The following is a 15,607-nucleotide window of genomic DNA, read 5'->3' as shown; positions in this document are numbered from 1 at the left end:
GAGGGCAGGAGAAAACAGGGAGACTATTTTGGATTAAAGTTTATTGACTGAGAATAGAATGATTTACTGCAAAGAGGGAAGGCTACAGGAATAGCATGTTTGGGAAAGAATTAGGAATTTAATTTTGGATATAATGAACTGAAATTGGTGCCAGTTAGATATACAGAGAGAAAGAATGGCATGGTGGTTTAGAACTAATCCCAGCAATTAGGGAAGGAAGCAGAGGTCTGGATTCAAATTCAGTCAGAGGTGGTGTCGATAGAGTGGTAGCTTAGGGAAGTGAGGGAGGGAAGAAACTGAGGATCAATTGTTACTGGAAATTTTACACAGCTAATTAATCCTGTATCTGGCATGAGAAGAATTTAAGCAAGTGTAAAAACGACGTAAAGGTTTATTGGGAAGGAAGTACCGGGGCTTGAACCCAGAACCTCATACTCTTAACTTTTTTTTTTTTGCCAGTCCTGGGGCTTGGACTCAGGGCCTGAGCACTGTCCCTGGCTTCTTTTTGCTCAAGGCTAGCACTCTGCCACAGCACCACTTCTGGCCATTTTCTGTATATGTGGTGCTGGGGAATTGAACCCAGGGCCTCATGTATACGAGGCAAGCACTCTTGCCACTAGGCCATATCCCCAGCCCCTAACTTGTTTTTTTTTAATTTTTATTTTTTTGGCCAGTCCTGGGCCTTGAACTCAGGGCCTGAGCACTGTCCCTGGCTGCTTTTTGCTCAAGGCTAGCACTCTGTCACTTGAGCCATAGCGCCACTCTGGCCGTTTTCTATATATGTGGTGCTGGGGAATCGAACCCAGGGCCTCATGTATACAAGGCAAGCACTCTTGCCACTAGGCCATATCCCCAGCCCCTCTAACTTGGTTTTTTTACTCAAGGCTGTCACATTATTTCTTGAGCCACATCTTCAGTTTAGTATATATTTTTCTGTTTGTTTCTTCTTTTTGTTGTGGTAGTACTGGGTCTTGAATTCAGGCCCTAGCACTTGGCTCAAGGCTGGCACTCTACCACTTGAGCCACACTTGTACTTCTGGCTTTTTACTGGTTAATCAGATTTGTCTACCGGACTGGTTTAGAACCGGGATCCTCAGATCTCAGCATCCTGAGTAGTTGGGGTTACAGAGGTGAGCCACAGGGAGCGGTGGTAGTAGGGTTTGAGGGGACCGGAGAAAGCGGGGTCATCCTCCACCTGATCAAACAGTCGCCAGAGAAGAAAGCCCGCGGCGACCAAGATGGCCTGGCCCCGCCCCACGCAGACCGTCCCCTTACGTCATCATCACGGGGTCCAGGCGCCTGGGTGACGCCCCCTTCTGCTGCTTCTGGCCCCGCCTTCTCAGGCCAGCCCCGTACGTCATCATCCCGCGCGACAGCGGCAGTGTCACTTGGCCCCGCCCGCGCGGCGGCCGGCCCGGGTGTCAGTGCCCGCACCAGCTATGGCCCTGGCCTCCAGCTTGTAAATTGGCATCCGAGGCTCCCGACGTGGCCTGGTCCTGATGGCTGCAGCAGCGGCCCTGGCAGCGACTGACTCCCCGCCCGCGGTGCCGCAGGCAGCAGGGACTGGAGGGCCCACTGCTCGCCGAGACTTCTACTGGCTTCGCTCTTTCGTGGCTGGAGGTGGGTGTCTGCAGTGGGGGACCCGGCAGTGCCGGGGGTGGTGTGATCCCCGGCGGGCCGCGGGCGGGCCCATGCCAGTCAGTGCCAGCGGCCCTGATCATATCTTGTACTTGACTCGCTTCTCTGCCCTGCTGGCTCCTTATTGTTTTCTACTGTTAGCAGACTGGTGACAGCCAGGACCTGTGAAGTCGGGCCTTAGCCCCTGGGGACGGGCTAGAGCTGAACCAGGCACTTGTTCTCCCGGGATGGAAGAGGGGGTTCTTTAAGGGACACACTTTCTTTAATAAAGAACTAAGGTGACTGAGTATAGACTTGCATTTTGCCCAAAGAGTGACAAGTAGTGGTGGTTAGTTTTTCAAAATGACTTATGGAATTGTGCAAAACTCTCTACAACCAAAACTGGTTTCAGGGGCTCTGAAACAAAATGATGCCAGAGCTGAGAAGGCCCAGTGTTGTGACTATGAAGCCCAAAGATTCACATTGTCTCAGCGAAATTTCTTCTTAGGTTCTTATAAATAGATGTTTTCATCTCTGCCCTTCTATGGTTGCCCTTCTAGGTTGTCATCACTTAATTATGAAAGACCAGAAACAAAAAAAAATTGCATTATGGAGATTTGTTGAAAGATAGTCTCTGAAGAGTGTAGAAGTATTAAGAATTTATTTTGTTGTGTTTTTTTTTTTTGCTGATAAAAAAGTGCATTCATAGGCTGGGGATATGGCCTAGTGGCAAGAGTGCTTGCCTCGTATATGTGAGGCCCTGGGTTCAATTCCCCAGCACCACATATACAGAAAATGGCCAGAAGTGGCGCTGTGGCTCAAGTGGCAGAGTGCTAGCCTTGAGCAAAAAGCAGCCAGGGACAGTGCTCAGGCTCTGAGTCCAAGCCCCAGGACTGGCAAAAAAAAAAAAAAAAGTGCATTCATTTATTCATAGTGGAGAATGAGTGCCAGCTCTGCCTGCTTTATGGGTGGTATACACAAGAGAACAACAAAAAAAGCACTATACTCTTCCCATGTTTTTTTTTCCTGAATGAAGCACTGGGGGATAAAGACAATAAACAGAAAGTAATTCTATAACATATCAGAAAGTGGTGAAAACTAAGGAGACTGAGGCAAGAAATAATGAGGTGGAATGTGTGTGCAGTGTTAGCTAGTAGGGTTGTAGTTAGTCTGTATCATTGAGAAAGTAGGATTCGGGGCTGGGGATATGGCCTAGTGGCAAGAGAAACTAGGATTCACTATGTTCTGAGGGGATTTTTTTGGCGGGGGGCGGGGGGGGGGGGAGGGGAGACAGGGTCTCACCGTGTAGGCCTCAAACTCTAGATCTTCCAGCTTTCAGATTACAAGTGCGGATTACAAGCAGGTATCCTCACACACCCACTTCCTCTACTTTGGGTTAGGGGGTGTTATTATCTTGCTCATGCTATCATTAAAGAATTGGCAGTCTCCTCCCCCTCCCCTCCACCCCCCCACCCCCAGTCCTGGGGCTTGACCTCAGGGCCTAAGTTCTGTCCCTGGCTTCTTTTTGCTTAAGGCTAGCACTCTACCACTTGAGCCACAGTGCCACTTCTGGCCTTTTCTGTATATGTCATGCTGAGGAATTGAACTCAGGGCTTCATGCTTGCTGGGCAAGCACTCTACCACTAGGTCATATTCCCAGGCCTTGGCAGTTCTTTTGACTGAGTAGCTGAGACTACTGGCACACAGCTTCGTACTACCTGAGGTGATATTTGAAGGAATTAGGAGGTATAGCAAGTTGATATCTAAGGAAAGAGAAGCTAAAGCAAAGGATACATAGCCAGAGGGCTGGTCTGTTGAAAGAGTAGCTTCAAGGCCTATAGCTGGAGGTAGGTGGTGTGGGTTATGGCAGGAAGTTAGGTAAAAGGTGATGAGGCCGAAAATAAGTACTGGTAAAGATTTACAAGACTTGGAGTAAAGTGGGGAACAACTGCAGATAAGTTGGTTGTTTCAGTGAAAAAGTCAACTAGAAGAAAAGGTGGTTATTTCAAACAGTTCAGTAAGTAGTATCTTGGGCTCTATAGCCACATATTAGCAAAATTACCTGGGCTTATTAAGCACTAGGGACTGCTTTGTATTCCTAGAATTTGTTTTTTTAAGTCTGACATGTTCAATTATAAAATTATGGGGAGTGGGAGTCTGTTGTCCAAATATCCTTGATATCTGTCAATTCTACCCAAAGAGGCCAAGTTAAAAGATGGTCAGGGGCTGGGAATATGGCCTAGTGGCAAGAGTGCCTCGTATACATGAAGCCCTGTGTTCTATTCCCCAACACCACACATTTAGAAAACGGCCAGAGGTGGTGCTGTGGCTCAAGTGGCAGAGTGCTAGCCTTGAGCAAAAAGAAGCCAGGGACAGTGCTCTGAGTCCAAGGCCCAGGACTGGCCAAAAAAAAAAAAAAAAAAAAAAAAAAAAGACGGTCAGATTTACTGATCACAGAAATGATTTCCCGCTATGAAATGTTGTTTCTTTCTGATCTTCTAAACATTTTTTTAGGTATTGCTGGATGCTGTGCCAAAACTACAGTTGCTCCTTTGGATCGAGTAAAAGTTTTATTGCAAGCTCACAATCACCATTACAAACATTTAGGTGAGTTAGTAGATGCTAAAGATGAGCATAAATGTAAAATTTATTCTTCTGTTTCCTTAGTTTTCAGTTATGAAATGTAGTGGGAAGAGGGCACCAAAAAGGAATCTAAAATTTGTGTGTGTGCACGGGCGCCAGTCCTGGGGCTTGACCTAAGGGCCTAGGAGCTGTGGTGAGATTTTGTGCTCAAGGCTAAGTGCTCTACCACTAAGGGTTTCATGGAGTTTCCTGTCAAGGCTGGCTTTGTGTGGCAATCTTCTGATCTCAGCCTCTGGAGTAATTAAGATTATAGGTGTGAGCCACCAGTGTTTGGCTTAGAACTAATTTTTTCAAGGAACTCCTTCCTTCCTAAATTTTATTTATTTATTTTATGCCAGTACTGGGGCACAAAATAAAGGACGGATCTGAGTGTAAAACAAACATAAATAACAAATCAAAGAAGGCCTGGGCACCATCCTTTAGCTTTTTTACTCAAAGGCTGGCACTCTTAACACATGAGCCACACCTCCTCTTCTGGCATTTTGTTTTGTTCCCATCCTTGGGCTTGAACTCAGGTCCAGGTCCTGGGTGCTGTCCCTCAGATTTTTGCTTAGGGTTAGTGCTCTACCACTTGAGCCACAGCTCCACTTAGGCTTTTGTTTCTGGTGGTTAATTGAGGACAAAGGTCTCTTAGTATTTCCTGCTATGGTTGGTTTGAACATCAGCCCTCAGGTCTCAGCCTACTCTGTAGCTAATATTGCCAAAGGTGAGCCACTGATGCCTAGCAAGGCATATTTTTGTAGTTTGGATATATTATGTATTTTTAATAAGCTTAGCTGATACCTAATTGTGTGATTCCACAAACAAAATTAAATCATGGGCGATGCCATAGTAATCTGTATCAGTGATTTTCATATAATTTCAATTTAGATATTCTTCTTGGCTTTAATAGTACTTTTCTTTTAATATCTTTGTTAAAACAGGAGTACTCTCAACATTGCGTGCTGTTCCCCAAAAAGAAGGATACCTTGGATTGTATAAAGGAAATGGTGCAATGATGATTCGAATTTTTCCCTATGGTGCAATCCAATTTATGGCATTTGAACAGTATAAAACGGTAGTTGAATTATCCTCATTTCTCTTTAGTGTCCTTGAATATCATGCTTGCTAACAGGTATTTGCTTTTTTTTTTTTTTTAACTTTCTCTTTTCTTTGAGTCAGTACCTTGCTATGTAGTCCAGGCTGGCCTTTAACTCAAAAATCTTCCTACTTCAACCTCTTTTTTTTTTTTTTGCCAGTCCTGCGGCTTGAACTCAGGGCCTGTGCACTGTCCCTGGCTTCTTTTTGCTCAAGGCTAGCTAGCACTCTACCACTTGGGCCGCAGAGTCACTTCTGGCCTTTTCTATGTATGTGGTGCTGTGAAATTGAACCCAGGGCTTCATGTATACTAAGCAAGTGCTCTACCACTAGGCTATATTCCCAGCCCCTACTTCATCCTCTTGAGTGCTGGGATTACAGTTGTGTACCACCAGACTCAGTCCTTTTCCTTTAAATTTTTTTTTTTCAGTGCTGGAGATTGAACCTAGAACCTCAAGCATACTAGAGAAGGGTTCTATCACTTAGATGCCAGACCTGACTCCAGCCCCACCCTTCCCTCCTTCTTTTTATTTTTTGGCCAGTTCTGAGCCTTGGACTCAGGGCCTGAGCACTGTCCCTGGTTTCTTTTTGCTTAAGGCTAGCACTATGCCACTTGAGCCACAGTGCCACTTCTTTTTTTTTTTTAAATTTAATTTATTTATTAATTGAACACAATTTTTTTTGACAAGGTGTTGTGCAGAAAGGGTACAGTTACATAGTAGGGCAGTGTGTACATTTCTTGTGATATCTTACGCCCTGTTTTTCTTTCCCTTCTCTAGGTCAGGTAGACAGTGCCATTTCTGGCCATTTTCTTTTTTCTTTTTTTGCCAGTCCTGGGGCTTCGACAAAGGGCCTGAGCACTGTTCCTGGCTTCTTTTTGCTCAAGGCTAGCACTCTGCCACTTGAGCCACAGTGCCACTTCTGGCCATTTCCTGTATATGTGGTGCTGGGGAATTGAACCCAGGGCTTCATGTATGAGTCAAGCACTCTTGCCACTAGGCCATATTCCCAGCCCTTCTTCTTCTTTTTTTTTTTTTTTTGCCCATCCTGGGGTATGAACTCCAGCCCTGGGCACTGTCCCTGAGCTTCCTTTGCTCAAGGCTAGCACTCTACCACAGTGCCACTTCTTTTTCTGTTTATGTGGTACTGAGGAATCGAACTCAGGGCTTCATGCATGCTAGGCAAGCACTCTACCACTAACCCACATTCCCAGGCCCCTTTTTATTTTTTTAAAACTCTGTGTGTGTGTGTGTGTGTGTGTGTGTTTGTGTGTTTGTGCTAGTCCAAGGACTTGAACTTGGCTCTTTGCCTGGGCTTCTTTTTGCTCAAGGGTAGCACTCTACCACTTTGAGCCAAAGCTCCATCCACTTCTGGTTTTCTAGTGGTTAATCCGGGACTCATGGACTTTCCTTCCTGGGCTGGCTTGGAACCTTGATCCTCAGATCTCAGCCTTCTGAGTAGCGAGGATTACAGACATGAGCTACCAGCACCCCGCCAGCCTTGGATTTTTTTTTTTTGCGCCAGTCCTGGGGCTTGAGCTCAGGACCTGAGCACTGTCCCTGGCTTCTTTTTGCTCAAGGTTAGTACTCTTGAGCCACACAGCGCCACTTCTGGCCTTTTCTATTTATGTGGTGCTGAGGAATCGAACCCAGGGCTTCATGTATACAAGGCGAGCACTTTACCACTAGGCCATATTCCCAGCCCTCAGCCTTGGATTTTCTTAATAAATAAAATTGTGGAAATATACTCTAAAAGTCTATTTTGAAGCAAAGCTGTAAGTTAACAGCTTTTCCTGTCACACTTCAAAGTTTCCCTTCTCTGAACTAAACTTTGTTCCCTTAAACATCTTAACTTATTCTTCTCCCCTTCCCTCCTCCTCCTCTTCTCCCTTTCTCCCTCCCTCCCTCCCTCCCGTGTGTGTGTGTGTGTGTGTGTGTGTGTGTGTGTGTGTGTGTGTGTGTGTGTACGTATGTGTGTACGTGTACTGGGGTTTGAACTTAGGGCTTGGGCATTGTGTTCTGTGTTCAAGGCTAGCACTCTAACATTCCACCCACACTGCTTTTTGTCTTTTTGGTGAGTCTCTGGGATTTTCCTGCCCAGGCTGGTTCAGAACCAAGATCTTCAGATCTCAGCCTTCTGAGTAGCTAGGATTCCAGGCAAGAGCTGTCAGCACCCAACTTGAGTAGTGCAATTTAAGCTGGATTATTTTCAGCTAGATTTCTTCTATAAAAGTGTGAAGAACACAGCTGTGAAGACTATATCTCCTGATGGGATATACTGCCCCACTTTGCATAATTGTGCTTCTTCCATTCTCTGTCTCTCTTTTTTTGTTTTTATTTTTGCCTGTCCTTGGGCTTGGGGCCTGGGCACTATCCCTGAGCTTCTTTTCTTGCTCAAAGCTAGCACTCTACCACTTGAGCCACAGTGCCACTCCTGGCTTTTTCTGTTTATGTAGTACTGAGGAATCAAGCTCAGGGCTTCATGCATGCTAGGAAAGTACTCTACCACTGAGCCAAATTCTCAGCCCCTTCCATTCTCATTTATTAGCATGTTTAACCAATTCTGTAATTTTTAATATAATTTTATTGTTATTATTAAATACTTGTACAGAGGGGTTACAATTCCATGAGTCAGGTAATAAGTACAATTCTTCTTGGTCAATGTCACCCCTTCTTTTGCTTTCCCCCCGTTTCTTCCTCCCATCCCTGCCCATAGTTGCATAGTTAATTTTTTATACAGTGTAATATTGAATAGCATGTTTAACCAATCCTGGGGCTTGAAATCAGAGTCTGGGCACTGTCCTTGAGCTTTCATTGCTCAAGGCTAATGTTCTACCACTTGAGCCACAGTTCTATTTCTGGCCTTTTTGTGGTTAGTGATATGTGTATCACAGACTTTCCTGCTTAGGCTAGATTTGAACTATGAGTCTCCAATCTCAGCCTCCTGAGGAGCTAGGATTATAGGCACAAGACATAGCATCTGGCTTAGATTCTGTAATTCTAAAAAAAGTCATTATTTGAGAATGAAATGGGCAACATGTAAAATCACATGTTGAGCTGGCATGTAATTCAATGGCTGGGTGCTTCCCTAGTATTCACAGAGCTCTGAGTTTCATTTCCGGCACTGCAACAAAAAAACAAAATAATCCTAACTAACATGCCATTTAACAAAGTGTTTTTGGTTTCTAGTTAATTACCACCAAGTTGGGAGTTTCTGGTCATGTTCACAGATTAATGGCTGGATCCATGGCAGGTAAGAGTGGTGTGCATATTTTATATTTGACAACTTACTTTTCTGTCACTATAGTTAATTTGGTTTAGGTAACATGAGATTGATTAGGCAGATGTTTATCTTTCTACACTGTTATAAATAATATTCAATCTAAAAAGGGCATTTTACAGCAGAGGGGAAATAATATAAGCTTACAACTCTGTAAAACATGTTATCCATTTGACAGTCCTACTTTTGGAAATTTATCTTTTTTTTTTTTTTTGCCATTCCTGGGCCTTGGACTCAGGGCCTGAGCACTGTTGCTGGCTTCTCTTTGCTCAGGGCTAGCACTCGGCCACTTGAGCAACAGCGCCACTTCTGGCCGTTTTCTATATATGTGGTGCTGGGGAATCGAACGCAGGGCTTCATGTATATTAGGCAAGTACTCTTGCCACTCGGCCATGTTCCCAGCGGAAATTTATCTTTTTAATTTTTTTCTTTTGTGCCATTATGGGGCTTGAACTCATGGCCTTGGACTCTTGCTTAGCCTTTGCGTTACAGGTTGATGTTCCACTGCTTGAGCAACACTTCCACTTCCAGATTTTTGCTGGTTAATTGGAGATAAGATTCTTTTGGATTTATCTGCCTGAGCCGGCCTTGAACATTGATCTCAAAATCTCAGCCTCCATGGGCTGGGAATATGGCCTAGTGGCAAGAGAGCCTGCCTCGTATACATGAAGCCCTGGGTTCAATTCCCCAGTACCACATATATGGAAAACGGCCAGAAGTGGCGCTGTGGCTCAAGTGGCAGAGTGCTAGCCTTGAGCAAAAAGAAGCCAGGGACAGTGCTCAGGCCCTGAGTCCAAGGCCCAGGACTGGCAAAAAAAAAAAAAAAAAAAAATTAAAAAAAAAAATCTCAGCCTCCTGCTTAGCTAGGATTATGAGTGTGAGCCAGCAGTTCCCATTTCAAAATCTTTTCATTTGAAAAGCAGGAAACAGAGCTGGTGCTGGTGGCTCACACCTGTAATCCTAGCTACTATGGAGATTGAGATCTGAGGATCATGGTTTGAAGCCAGCCCAGGCAGGAAAGTCCATGAGAGTCTTTTTTTTTTTTTTTTTGCCAGTCCTGGGCCTTGGACTCAGGGCCTGAGCACTGTCCCTGGCTTCTTTTTGCTCAAGGCTAGCACTCTGCCACTTGAGCCACAGCGCCGCTTCTGGCCGTTTTCTGTATATGTGGTGCTGGGGAATCGAACCTAGGGCCTCGTGTATCCGAGGCAGGCACTCTTGCCACTAGGCTATATCCCCAGCCCCCATGAGAGTCTTATCTCCAATCAACTACCAAAAATTTGGAAGTGGGGCTGGGAATATGGCCTAGTGCCAAGAGTGCTTGCCTTGTATACATGAGGCCCTGGGTTCAATTCCTCAGCACCACATATACAGAAAATGGCCAGAAGAGGCGCTGTGGCTCAAGTGGCAGAGTGCTAGCCTTGAGCAAAAAAGAAGCCAGGGACAGTGCTCAGGCCCTGAGTTGACGCCAGGACTGGCCAAAAAAAAAAAATAAAAAATTTGGAAGTGAAGCTGTGGTTCAAAGTAGTAGAGTGCTAGCCTTGAGCAAAAGAACTTAGGAATGATACCCACGCCCTGAGTTCAAGCCCCATGACCAGTAAAACAAAACAAAAAAGTAGGAAAATGAAATAGAAGGATGAACAAGTTACATAGTAAAGGCTTTAATATTACTTCATGATTATTGAATTGAAAGTTCTCTTAAATAATATTTCTAATTTTATTTACAGACAACGCAAAAGTTTCAGAACTTCAATTATAATTTTTTTTCTTTTTTGTATCGATCATAGGGCTTGAACTCAGGGCTGGGACACTGTCCCTGAGCTCTTTTCCTCAAACTAGTGTTCTACCACTGAGCTACAGCTCCACTTCTGGTTTTCATGTGTTTAATTGGAGATCAGGGTCGCAGACTTTCCTGCCTGGGGCTGGTTTTGAACTGCAGTCTTCAGATCTCAGCCTCCTAAGTAGCTACAATTACAGGCATGTGCCACCAGCGTCTGATCATAAAATTATTTTTATTTATTTTTTTATTTTTTTGCCAGTCCTGAGGCTTGAATTCAGGGTCCAGGTACTGTCCCTGAGCTGCTGCTTCTTTTTTTTTTCTTTCTTTTTTTTTTTGCCAATCATGGGGCTTGGACTCAGGGCCTGAACACTGTCCCTGGCTTCCTTTTGCTCAAGGCTGAAGTTCTACCACTTAAGTCACAGCACCACTTCCGGTCTTTTCTGTTTATATGGTGCTGAGGAATCGAACCCAGGGCTTCATGCATGTAAGGCAAGCATTCTATCACTAAGCCATATTCCCAGCCCCCTGAGCTTCTTTTGCTCACTGCTCAGGTAGCACTCTGCCACCTGAGCCATGGCACCACTTCTGGCTTTTTTTTTTTAGCAGAGAAGAGTTTATTTGGGGCGGGGGGTGCGAGGAGAACAAACTGCCAGCCTGTACACACAAGATGGAGGCATGGGGAGACAGAAGGGAAGGAAGAAGAGAAAAATAAATAGAGTCTGGCTTTTTCTGTTTATGTGGTCCTGAGGAATCAAACCCAGGGCTTCATGCATGCTAGGCAAGCACTCTACCACTAAGCTACCTGCTAAGCCCCATAAAATTGTTTTTAATTTGTATAAGGCAGGGTGTGATAGTCCTATTTTCATTTAAAGTCTATTACTCTGTAGGGGGCTTCATTATTTTGTATTTTGAATGAAGGGTACAATATTAGACTGTTCTTCATTCCCCATTCCAAACATAAATATCCAGAATCATTAAATAGATTTTAAGATTCACAAGGGTTGGCTGGGAATATGGCCTAGTGGCAAGAATGCTTGCCTTGTATACTTGAAGCCTTGGGTTTGATTCCCCAGCACCACATCTGTAGAAAAGGCCAGAGGTGGTGCTGTGGCTCAAGTGGCAGAGTGCTAGTCTTGAGCAAAAAGAAGCCAGGGACAGTGCTCAGGCCCTGAGTTCAAGCCCCAAGACTGGCAAAAAAAAACAACAAAAAAACCCAATATTCACAAGGGTATAAAACAGTGAGAATTTTTGCTATATATTCCAGGATATAAGGTTAACATTTAAGTCATTAAGCTTCTTTCAGGATTAGGAACAAAGACAACCAGATCTGGCAATTTTTGTGTGTTTGTATGACAGTACTGGGACTTGAACTCATAGTCAGGGTGCTCTCATTAGCTTTTTGCTCAAGAGTGGTGCTCTTCCAGCTGGGAATATGGCCTAGTGGCAAGAGTGCTTGCCTCGTATACATAAGGCCCTGGGTTCAATTCCCCAGCACCACATATACAGAAAATGGCCAGAAGGGGCGCTGTGGCTCAAGTGGCAGAGTGCTAGCCTTGAGCAAAGAGAAGCCAGGGACAGTGCTCAGGCCCTGAATCCAAGCCCCAGGACAGGCAAAAAAAAAAAAAAAAAAGTGGTGCTCTTCCACATGAGCCACACCTCCTCTTCTAGATTTTTGGTGGTTAATTATTGATAAGAGTCTCACATGGGCTGGGAATATGGCCTAGTAGCAAGAGTGCTTGCCTCATATACATGAATCCCTGGGTTCGATTCCTCAGCACCACATATATAGAAAAGGCCAGAACTGGTGCTGTGGCTCAAGTGGTAGAGTGCTAGCTTTGAGCAAAAAGAAGCCAGGGACAGTGCTCAGGCCCTGAGTTCAAGCCCCAGGTATGGCAAAAAATAAAAAAAAAAGAGTCTCACAGATTTTCCTGTCCCAGCTGACTTCAAACCTCAATCCTCAGGTCTTAGTATCCTGAGTAGATAGAATTTCAAGTGTGAGCTACTGGTAAGTGGCTTTTTTTTTTTTTTTAAACTCAGGGCCTGAACACTGTCCCTGGCTTGCTTTTTTTTTCTTGGCCAGTCCTGGAGCTTGACTCTGGGCCTGAGCACTGTCCCTGGCTTCTTTTTACTCAAGACTAGCACTCTGCCACTTGAGTCACAGTGCCACTTCTGGCCTTTTCTATATATGTGGTGCTGAGGAATGGAACCCAGGGCTTCATGTATGTGAGGCAAGCACTCTTGCCACTAGGCCATATTCCCAGCCCCCAGGCTTCTTTTTGCTCAAGGCTAGCACACTTTCACTTGAGCCACAGTGCTACTTCTGGCTTTTTCTATATATGTGATGTTGAGAAATTGAACCCAGAGCTTCACGTATGCAAGGCAAGCACTCTACCACTAGGCCATATTCCCAGACCCTAATCTTTTTTTTTTTTTTTGGCTAGTCCTGGGCCTTGGACTCAGGGCCTGAGCACTGTCCCTGGCTTCCTTTTGCTTAAGGCTAGCACTCTGCCACTTGAGCCACAGCGCCACTTCTGGCCGTTTTCTGTATATGTGGTGCTGGGGAATTGAACCCAGGGCCTCATGTATACGAGGCAAGCACTCTTGCCACTAGGCCATATCCCCAGCCCCCTAATCTTTTTTTAATGAGTTTTTTTTCCCATAACTCATTTAGAATTGAAACTGTACTGTTTGTTTGCTAACCATATAACTTCACAATAAGAACTTGAAGATATTTTTACAAACTGACTCTTATTATATTGTTTTTCTGCTGATATATAATTAAATCATTAATGCCACCTTTGATATCATGGAGTTAGTTTATTTATGCTGTGGCTTGAATTCATTTTCTCATGCTCTCACTGGGCATTTTTGCTCAAGTCTAGCACTCTACCAGTGGAACCACACCTCTATTTCTGGCTTTTTGGTGGTTAATTGGAGATGAGAGTCTCATGGACTTTCTTGCCCCAGTGGGCTTTGAACTGTGATTCGAAGATCTCAGCCTCCTGAGCAGCTAGGATTACAGACATGAGCTAATAATGCTCAGTTAGTTGAGATTTCATCATTGCAGTAATACTGAGAACATTATTAGTATTGAAGCTGTACACACATAAACACACACACACACACACAAATATGTATATGTACAAACTAAGTCAGAAGTTTGTACATTTGTGCTGGGAATGTGGCTTAGTTGTAGAGTGCTTGCCTAGCATGCATGAAGCCCTGGGTTCGATTCCTCAGTACTGTATAAACAGGAAAAGCCAGAATTGGTGCTGTGACTCAAGTGTTAGAATGCTAGCCTTGAGCAAAAAGAGGCCAGGGACAGTGCTCAGGCCCTAAGTTCTAGCCCTGGGATTGGCAAAAAAAAAAAAAAAAAGTTTAGGGCTGGGGATATGGCCTAGTGGCAAGAGTGCTTGCCTCGTATACATGAGGCCCTGGGTTCAATTCCCCAGCACCACATATACAGAAAATGGCCAGAAGTGGCGCTGTGGCTCAAGTGGCAGAGTGCTAGCCTTGAGCAAGAAGAAGCCAGGGACAGTGCTCAGGCACTGAGTCCAAGCCCCAGGACTGGCCAAAAAATAAAAAAAAAAGTTTATACATTCAAGTTTCCTCTGCCTTCAGGTATGACTGCTGTCATCTGTACTTACCCTCTTGACATGGTTAGAGTACGTCTAGCATTCCAGGTGAAAGGGGAACACACTTATACAGGAATCATTCATGCATTCAAAACAATCTACGCCAAGGTATTTCACATTACCTTTCTCATTTGTTTCATGTCTTGTATTTGTATTTAGGAAAGTATTTTGAATGATGTCTAAATTTTTTAATTTGCAATTGATGATGATGATGAAAAGTAATCTTTGTAATTCAAATGAGTCCTATATGAATGTCTGTCTCCATTGTATCATGTGCTTTCCTTCTGAGATATTTATTATGGTGAGTGCAATGTAGTCTCACTTCTCATTTTCCTTCACTCAAAGGAAGGTGGTCTCCGAGGATTTTACAGAGGCCTGATACCCACTATCTTAGGAATGGCTCCATATGCAGGTATGTGTCAAATCTGACTGAGTCCCAGTTTGCTTTTAAATTATGTCACCAGTTGTTTTGAGAGTGATAAACTGAAAAGATGCTATCTGAAAAATCCTTTTACTTAAAAAAAGTAATATAGATAAAATTAAGACTCATTTATGTCCATACGATCTTATAGTAAGATGTACAGTACAGTATGTACTGTTCATGTATAATAAACCAAAATATTTTTACACAGTTTTCTTAATATCTAGGCCAGATGTAATCTTGTTAATGAATACTTTGGACTCCACTTTTTGTTTCTGTTGCTTGTTGTTTGCATTTTTTCTTTTTGATTTGTGATTTTTGGTTTTTTTTTTTTTCTGTTTTGCCAGTCCTGGGGCATGAACTCAGGGCCGGGGCACTGTTCCTGACCTTCTTTTGCTCAAGGCTAGCACTCTACCACTTGAGCCTCAGTGCACTTTCTGTTTTTTTCTGTTGATGTACTGAGTAATCAAACCCAGGGCTTCATGCATGCTAAGAAAGTACTCTACCACTGGGCCACATTGGTTTGTGGTGTTCTTTTGTTGTTGTTTTTTGAGACAAGGTCTCATTATGTAGTCTAGCATGGCCTTAAGCTATCATCCTTTTGCTGCAGTCTCCCACATCCTAGAATTATAGGCTGTGCCATTATGTACAGTTTATAGAACATGTCAGAGTTGGGTTTTGGTAGTTCCTGTCTGTAATCCTAGCTATGCAGGAGATGATGGACTAAGAATTGATGTTGGATACAAGCCCAGGTAGGAAAGTCCATGAGACCCTTTTTTTTTTTTTGGCCAGTCCTGGGGCTTGGACTCAGGGCCTGAGCACTGTTCCTGGCTTCTTCTTGCTCAAGGCTAGCACTCTGCCACTTGAGCCACAGCGCCACTTCTGGCCATTTTCTGTATATGTGGTGCTGGGGAATCGAACCCAGGGCCTCATGTATACGAGGCAAGCACTCTTGCCACTAGGCCATATCCCCAGCCCCCCATGAGACTCTTATAACCATCAAAAGCTGGAAGTGAGGGCTGGGATTATGGCCTAGTGGTAAAGTGCTTGCCTCATAGACATGAATCCCTGGGTTCGATTCCTCAGCATCACATATATAGAAAAAGCTGGAAGTGGTGCTATGGCTCAGTGGTAGAGTGCTAGCCTTGAGCAAAAAGA

The 15,607-nt window shown here is 44.3% G+C and overlaps 1 protein-coding gene across 2 annotated transcripts in view; it reads left to right on the top strand.

The window, feature by feature from the left end:
• The first annotated feature begins 1,385 nt into the window (after positions 1-1,385).
• Positions 1,386-15,607, top strand: part of Slc25a16 (solute carrier family 25 member 16) — a 34,609-nt gene continuing 20,387 nt past the window's right edge. The window contains exons 1-6 of one of the 2 annotated variants that reach the window (XM_048338897.1): positions 1,386-1,620; positions 4,132-4,224; positions 5,184-5,317; positions 8,526-8,589; positions 14,015-14,136; positions 14,374-14,440. In XM_048338897.1, the coding sequence (XP_048194854.1) occupies positions 1,500-1,620; positions 4,132-4,224; positions 5,184-5,317; positions 8,526-8,589; positions 14,015-14,136; positions 14,374-14,440 (601 nt within the window). In that variant the 5' untranslated portion in view covers positions 1,386-1,499. Of the gene's footprint in view, positions 1,621-4,131; positions 4,225-5,183; positions 5,375-8,525; positions 8,590-14,014; positions 14,137-14,373; positions 14,441-15,607 lie in introns of those variants that run through there. The other variant, XM_048338898.1, reaches the window with a different exon arrangement.

Source organism: Perognathus longimembris, chromosome 2 (genome assembly GCF_023159225.1).
Source record: "Perognathus longimembris pacificus isolate PPM17 chromosome 2, ASM2315922v1, whole genome shotgun sequence".
Taxonomy (NCBI): Eukaryota; Metazoa; Chordata; class Mammalia; order Rodentia; family Heteromyidae; genus Perognathus; species Perognathus longimembris.
This window is presented reverse-complemented; position numbering and strand designations above follow the sequence as displayed.